Source organism: Coturnix japonica, chromosome 15, assembly GCF_054131305.1.
Source record: "Coturnix japonica strain WE chromosome 15, WE-NBRP24, whole genome shotgun sequence".
Lineage (NCBI taxonomy): Eukaryota > Metazoa > Chordata > Aves > Galliformes > Phasianidae > Coturnix > Coturnix japonica.
Window position 1 is genome coordinate 17622979 of NC_140677.1, and position 7924 is coordinate 17630902.

The 7924-nt window shown below is 50.3% G+C and overlaps 1 protein-coding gene across 2 annotated transcripts; it reads right to left on the reverse strand.

Moving 5' to 3' along the window:
• Positions 1-363: 363 nt before the first annotated feature.
• DUSP7 (dual specificity phosphatase 7) lies at positions 364-7777 on the reverse strand. 2 transcript variants are annotated; one of them, XM_015874465.3, is made up of 3 exons: positions 7214-7777; positions 5042-5470; positions 364-2820 (listed from the first exon to the last, which is right to left on the reverse strand). In XM_015874465.3, exons 1-3 carry the CDS (start codon positions 7623-7625, stop codon positions 2513-2515), a joined length of 1149 nt encoding a protein of 382 aa, XP_015729951.1. In that variant the 5' UTR covers positions 7626-7777; the 3' UTR covers positions 364-2512. The 2 variants fall into 2 exon arrangements, with proteins under 2 accessions (XP_015729951.1, XP_085372746.1); XM_085516620.1 differs by lacking the exon at positions 7214-7777 and adding an exon at positions 6091-6487.
• Between the last annotated feature and the right edge of the window lie 147 nt (positions 7778-7924).

Here is a 7924-nt window from a genome sequence, read left to right on the forward strand (position 1 = left end):
GTTGTGAGCAAAGCTTTGCTATACCTTCACAGGCCATGCTTAACAGCAAAATTCTTTATCTATTTATTTTTGGCACAGAGAAATGGTTGGGGTCAAGGCCAGTCCCATTCTCAAGCTGTTCTTTGTTCCCTGCTTTATCCAGTACCCCCCTCCCTCACCTCATCCTCCCATGTACCCCTCTCCATTTTACCACAGTTCTCAAAAATTAAACTGTGCATGAAACCAAACTCCACACTTGAACATCTCCCAGCAAATGCTCTTCACGGTCACAGAAGAAAACTAATCAACCACTAAAAAACAGGGATAGGAGAACAGCATGCCCTTATATGGACAGAGGCTAGACAAGCATCTGACAAACATCAATTTTAAAGAAAAAATAATATTTATTTGTAATATAAACAAAGTCCCAATATTGGATCAGTATATATGGGGTCACTAGTTTTCCTTCATAACTCACAAGGCAGAACCATTCCTCACTAACAAGCTCCATTTGTACTAATCAGAAGATTCTTTTTTTTTTTTTTCTTTTAAAGAAAAAAGACAACTAACAGCACAAGGAAGCCTTTACAAACCAGCTTAGCTGTAACACAATACAGATGCACTGTCAAAAAATCCCTGAAAAAGTAAATTCCTCGATGAGGTAAGATGAAATTCAGATATTCTCAGTTTGCTCACTCACAACCATACTCACATTCATGCTCTCTCCTACTGACCCATGACCCCAACGTTGTTACTAACAAAACCTAATGAACAGGCAAACAAAAAACAACCAGAAAACAAGAAAAGAAGCTCATTCCAACATTCTGGTAACACCTTTAACAAAAAGAACTTTTTCAGGATGTGACAGCATCAAACATTCCTCCAGACGGAGGTTTTGTTTTTTGTTGTTTTTTTTTTTTAATTTTTATTTTTCTTGAAAAATGTACAAAAAAATTGGATACTTAGAAAAAAATCCGTGGCTTTTTTTTTTTTTTTTTTTTTTTTTCTTCAGTTACATGAGAGTTAAAGCCAGGGAAGAGTGGCCTTCCCAGAGTGGCCAGGGAAGGGGGGAGAAAGGAAGGACTACATTGCAGCCAATAAAGAAATCTCCAAATCCATTCTGCTCTCCTCCCAGAGATTATTACCACTTCCTCCCCCTCCCGGCTCGGTATAAGGTGTTTGCCAAACACTAGCCAAAAATATAAACAAGTCTTCTCAGAATAGAAGGCACAGCATAAAGTTATTTGAAAGAGGAAGAAAAAATAAAAATCAGAACCTCTGTTGAAAGCTCCAGTCATCTCAGAATTTGCCAGTTATTATATATATACTCATATATATATATATATATATATATAAAAAATTCTGTTACAACACTCTTGTCATCACTTCACTTCCACATCTCTCCACTCCTCTTGCACACTCAGCGTGTGCCAATTCAGTCCCATTCTGCTGTGCAACCCCCGCTCTGCTCTAGGCTCGTGCCATGTCATCCAACTCCCCAGACATGTGCACACGTGGAAAAGACTCGACCATGCACCAGGAATGCCAACATCACACCTCCTTTCTGTTCTCAAAAAGCTGGAATGACTTCAGGCCAGCTGGATGACTTTAAACCAGTCAACAGACAGCAGAAAACAAAGCTGGGCTCAGACATGCTTCTACCAACTCTGGTGGCTACAAAGTTTTCCTTCTGGGCAATAGCAGTGTTTTGGCAGGGGTAGCATTAAAACAAGCTTGCAGCTTAGTCACCTTGGCTGAATCAGTGCAGAGATTGTGATTGCGAATGCAGGAGTGGTGAAGGGGTTGCGCTTAAGCCCAATTGGCCTTCCACACATCACAAAGCTTCCTACCAGATGCTAACAACAACAGCAGCAGCAGCACGTATCTCTCTATGGAGTACCCAGTAATATGCCAGGACATACCAAGGCTTCACAAAGTGTGCAAAATGCATTTGGTCAATATAAACATTTGATTAAAAAAATAATAAATGATCAGACAAGAAACAGAATAAAATACTGGTTTTGCAACCTCGTCTGTACAAACAGTCAGGAACTTACATATTTAAAAAGAGTTTGAACCCAAAGCTTGAGTAAGATCTACTTTTTTTTTCCTTTAAATCTAAAAAGTAAACTTGGATTTTAAAACAGTCTTGGCCCAACACTTTTTGTTCAAGGTTTCCAAGTGCATAAATCTCCTCACTTTCCACAGCAAGCCAACCCCTGGTAGCTCTTCACACGTGCGTGCTCTGACGGTCCCAATATACCCAGGAAATGAGTTATTGCTGGTAACAGCTGCATTCAAAATGCTTTAACATCGCCCATGTTAGATACGCCCTGTAAAAAGGCTACCTATTCAAACCACTTTCATTGGGATACTAATGAACAGCATTAGCCTTCTTAAAGCAGCAACGTGACACATCTGCCCAGAGAAGCTAGTCCTCCCAGAGCTGGCTGGCAAGACAGATTTTTGTAAGAGTTGAAATGCTCAAGAGAAGCAATTTGATGCCCAAGTTTCCAACCAGATGGCGTCTTCTTCATGTGGACTCCAGCGTGTTCAGCTGAAACAGGTTGTGGTTGGTGGGGGTGGTAAAGTAGAGCTGTTCACTGGGTGAGCGGTTGTCACATGGGCTGTTAAGTCCCAGAGTCCTCTCAAAGTCCAGCAGTTGGCCCATGAAGTTAAAGTTTGGGGAGATGTTGGATTTTTTCCTTTTCACAAAGTCATAGGCATCATTAAGGGACAAGTTGAGTTTTTGCATCAAGTAGGCGACGGTGACTGTTACAGACCGGCTGATGCCAGCAAGGCAGTGAACAAGGATCCCACACTTCTTGGAACGGGCCTCATCTGAAACAAGACAAGGGGAAGTGTATTATTCCACACCAAGAAAGCAAAGCTTTGGAGCAGGGCCAGGTGACAGCTGCATACTCAAAGGACCAGGATGACTGCCAGAACTGGATCCTCTGCTCCCACTGACACCATCTTACATCCCTTTGACACCTCATCCCTTCTGAAAGAACTACTGGGAGATTCCCACTATGCAGCAACATGACATGGTCCCACTTGACACAGCAAGACCACGCATCTCAGACACTGAAGGAGGGCTGATCAAGCTTGGCACACATCCCTTTCCCAGAGAGCATCAGTACCCTCTAAAGGCAGACAGCAGGGAGATGCTGGGCATAGCACAACCACCACCAAAGCAACATCTAGCCGCACACAACATGGAAGCATGGCCCAGCACCATGCGAACAACTCTCCTTTGCTATTTTCATCCTTCCACTACAAAGTTATTTGAATGCAGTCAAAGACAAGTGAAGCCAAGCCTGCAGTGCAGGAACTTCCCTTATTGTGCAATCCTTTTTAGGACTGAAAGAAGTACACTTCACTACAAACAAATGCTTGTGTTGGAGACGATTCTCAGAACGAATGGCAGCAGGGAGTAGGAATGCAGGCTGTACCAAAAAATTGCAAGAGAGCAGAAACAACATTTACCCTTCTTGGCCACTGATTGAAAAGCACACACATACTCATTGTCTCTCTCAGAGCCAGAACAGCATGACCCCTTTATGAATTGACATCTTGGTGCTAAAAGAGGGACACACCGCTGAGCATACTGAGTGCATACAAGTACACAGCTTCACTTACTTCTGGGCAGCTATATTCGCAATCTGTTGCTTGACAGAGTTTGGCAGGGAGGGAGAAGGCGGCAAGAGAAAGGGTCCCCAGGCAAAGCCAGCTGTAGAGACACTCTGGCACCATCAACGTGGGGGAATGCAAAGAAGCTGCAGGCAAAGTGAAATCCATACCCAAGCCACAACAGGACCCTGTCCCAGCCTCTAAAACCAGGCAGGGATTTCCAGTGCTGTGAGCAATCACCCCCCAGCACATCCAGCCCTCCTGCCACTCTCTCCCTACTCCATGTTCTTCCAAGACATTTTTGCTTTTCATCTGACTTGTGCTGCATTTCTTGGTGTTCAATTTTTAGAGTGAGGTAATCCTTCATTTCCTTCTATTAAATGGAAAGCATGAGCACTGTGTTCACAGGGACACTGCCTGACCGGAGCAGACAGCTCCCAGAAGCCACATGCCAGCAGGGACCCTGTGAGCCACCCAAGAAGTTTAATAATGGGTTCTGCATGGGAAGTACAGACAGATCATCAGACAGATCCCTGACACAGGCAAAGGTGCCCCTTGCCCATACCTACCCCCACTATACTTTCAACCAAATAAGAAGCCATCAAGCTTTTAATAGTGCTAATGATGATCTGTGTCAATTTCCCAAGTAAGTCAGGACTGATGAGGCTGATAACCAACCCAACACACCATGCAGCTCTCAATGGAAGTGAGCATCTACTTTCAGCCCAACTTTTCCACAAGAAAAAGAAATAATTTTCAAAGACAGTGCTAGGGAAAAGGCATCCACCCTTGTGCCCATCTCAACACCCAGCCCAGGCTGCCTCAGAGGTTGTCTTGCACAGCACAGCACTTTTTCCAGCAGAACTCTGGAGTATAATTATAATCACTCATTGTGTTGACACTTACCTTAGGAAAAGTAACCATAAAAGGAGTTAGTTACACTAGGGAGTCTTCCAACAGGATCACAACTAGACTAGCAAGTCTTCTACTGAGAACCCTGCTCTCCTCACCCTAAGACTCTAAGCACATTCAAGAAATTGCTGGCACCACTCACAATAACAGAGCTCCCAGCAGCACTCCTTCCTGCAAGCAAAGCTGGTGCCCAGAGCTCCACGTTGCCTCAACTCAGTGATTTCACACTATAGCAAACCCCCACTGAAGAGCAAGAAGCAGCAGGGCTGCTTCCCCAGCACTGCTCACAGGAGACCTGGCTGGAGTGTTGGAGTTCCAGATGGGGAAGACTCCCTGAATCCATTCCAGCAAACGTGCACCAAAGGCATCACCCCAGCAGTGAGCCATCCAGCTGCTAAGCTATCAACAATGTCATGTCCCGGAGAGGTAAGGCCAGAGACTGGCCACAGCACTGGGAAGCTGCTTCCCACATTCCCAAGTGGTGAGCATGAGAAGAGACATTCTGCCAGCTACCTACCAATAAAAGCAATGGCCTCAGGAAAGAACTGAGAGAGGTTCTGGCTCCAATGATCTGAGATGGGGATCTGCTTGTACTTGAACTCTCCGTCGTGCTCAAACATGTTTGGCAGGTTGGGAGTCACATTCAGGATGTATTTAATGCCATATTTGCCCAGGATGTCCAAGTTGGTGGAATCTTTGGCACAGCCCAGATAGAGGTATGGAAGGATCTGGACTGGAAAGGCAGGCTGATTGCTGGGAATGGGGCTCCCATCTGACTCTGTTGCGCTGCTGGGTTCCCGGTCGGATTCACCATCCGAGCAGTCAGAGCTTATCCGCAGCCCTCCCAGGCCGAGGACAGATGCCGGGGGAGAGTTGTTGGGTGAGGAGCTGTCAAGGTTTGTCTCGCAGTGCTCTGAATATTCAGTTTGAAACTTGTTAAAGCCACCTGGGAAAGGGAAAAAGCAGAGAGAAACATGTTTTACTCTTCCGCAAAGGATGTTCTTCCACCTGAACACACATGCCTTCAAACGCCCAAAAAGCACCCAAGGGAAGGCTTCCCCCACACTCTTACTGAGCATACAAGTCCCAAGCAAAGAGAGTTTCTTACTGAGTCTGATAAATATCAACCAAATCTCAATTGCATGGGAAGAAACAAACACTGAAAACCAAAACAAATGGCAAGAGACAACCTTTTTGCATTTAGCTCCACGAGATGCCAGGTTGGGGCAGTCTAGGCAGGAGCTATTATACCACCTGGGCAGAAAAGCACAGAAGTATCTGAGTCTGAAAAGGCTAACTAAGAACAACAAACAAATATCCAGGCCATAAGAACCCATACAATAACTCAACGTCAAGAAAGGAAAAAGGCTGTATGTCCTGAAAGAGCCAGTCTCACCTCTAACTTATCACTACAAACTCATTTTGTGACAGGACAGTAGAACAGGGTCACCCTTCACCTAATCCAAAGCAGGGCTGAGGAGGGATGAAACCCTTCATGCCCAAGGCCTTTCTCCATCTCAACAGCATGGGGAAAAAGACAGTGAGAAGCAAAAACCCCCTACCAACCTGCCTCCCTCCAGGAAGCACTAAACTGTCTCGGAGCCATCAGCAGCCGACACTGACAAATGGTTTAATTAGAAAGGCCTCCTGGAAACTTTGTTAGCAGTGGGTTCAGGGTGAGAGCAGGACAGGCAGCTCCTGCCGCATCCATTCACCAACAAGCCCTCGCCCTCCTCCTCCTCCCGCGGCCGGCAGCACCGAGAAGCCATTTTGGAATTTTAATTTGAAACAGCTCTCAGTTTCCCGGGAAAAAGAAAAAAAAAAAGAGAGAGAGGGGCCGCTCAGCCCCTCGTGCCCGTCGGGGAGCGCTCAGAACAACTTCAGCACTGCCCGCTGCTCCTGCAGACTGGAAGCGACGGGCTCAAGGACGGCGGGCAAGGCAGAACAACCGGCAGAGCGCACCGGGACGGGACGGGCAGCACCCACCCGCACAGACGGGCAGCAGAAGAACGGCTCTGGAGGAGGAGGGGGGAAGGGGCCCCTCACTTGGGGCTAGATTCTCGGACACCTCCGGTCACTTCGGAAGGGCGGGCTCCTCTTACAAACACCCACTTTCTCTGCCCGTATCGTTGCTTCCCCCGCTCCCCGAACTGCGGGCTCCCGAGAAGAAGCGGCGTTGTGAAAGATGTGCCGACAGCGGCCTCCCCCCAGCTGTTATTTCTTTCTCAACGCCGCCTCCCAGCGACCGGAGAGGAGCGGGACCGGCGCCAGCTGTGAAGGCCGGGGGGCGCTACGACACGGCCCCCCACCCCCAGCCACCGCGAAGGGCACGTGTACAGTACCCGGAGACCTCTCGCTTCTCCAGCGCCCTGCCGGGGACGGGCAGCCCCCTCCCAACCAATCTGCCGTTTCCGAGGGGGGGGGGTGGGGGGGGAGGAGGGAGGAAGGCTTTTTTGGGGAAGAAGGGTCTGGGAGGCCATTTCTGGAGAGGAGGGGCACCCCAGGGCGGCGGTGGCACAGCCGGGGTCGGCCGAGGACAGCGCGGCGGGGCGGGCACGGAGGCTGCGGCCGCTGCCGGGGGATGGAGAGGGGCAGAAGGGAGCGGGGGCGATCCCAATTCCCACCATTTTGTGCGGAAGATGGAAGCGGGGAGGGGAGAAGGGACGAGACCCGTCGGCGGGGAGCTCACCTTTCAGGTAGTAGGCTTTGCAGCCGTCGTCGCGCAGCTTCTGGAGCAGCAGCCCCAGCACGGAGCCGGCGGCCCCGGCGTCCTGCCAGTCGGCGGTGGCCTCGTCGTAGAGCAGCACGGTGTCGGCCTTGCAGCGCTTGACGAAGCGCTCCTTGTCCTCGTGGTTAGGAATAATGGAGCGGATGGGCAGGTTGCCCTTCTTGAGGCGGCGGAGCATCAGGCCGGGGATGGCCAGGTTGATGGCCGTCTCGATGTGCGAGCTCTCGAACAGCTCGTGCGAGCGGCAGTCCAGCAGCAACAGCGACCGGCCGCCGCCCGACTCCAGCTCCTCCTGCAGCCACTCGGCGCTCTTGCACGGCATCGCCGCAGCCATGGGCGCCCGCGGGGAGCTCCCCCAGACCTGCGTTTTCATGGGGCTGGAAAGCAGCCCCTCCCCCCTCTCCCTTCCGCCGTGCCGGGCTCCTCGCGGCCGCGTGTACGCGCTGCCCGCGGCCCGGAGCGCAGCGGCCCCGCTGAGCGCTACGCGACGCGCCCCATCCCGGCCTCAATTAAAGCGGCGCTTCGCGGCCGGCGCTGCGTGTCACGGGCGGGAGGGGGCGGGGCCGGAACACCCCGCCCCTGGGAGGCCACGCCCCCCGGAGCTCTGCACCAATCAGGGGCGGCGGGAGGGGGCGGGGGCGGAGCGCGGGAAGGGGCGCGGGGTCCGGCCGT

Coding starts and splice junctions, on each gene's coding strand:
- DUSP7 (XM_015874465.3), bottom strand. CDS start 7,625: ATGAAAACGCAGGTCTGGGGGAGCTCCCCGCGGGCGCCCATGGCTGCG. Junction 5,471..7,213: donor CAAAGCCTACTACCTGAAAG/GTGAGCTCCCCG, acceptor TCCCTTTCCCAG/GTGGCTTTAACAAGTTTCAA. Junction 2,821..5,041: donor TGAGGCCATTGCTTTTATTG/GTAGGTAGCTGG, acceptor GTCTTGTTTCAG/ATGAGGCCCGTTCCAAGAAG.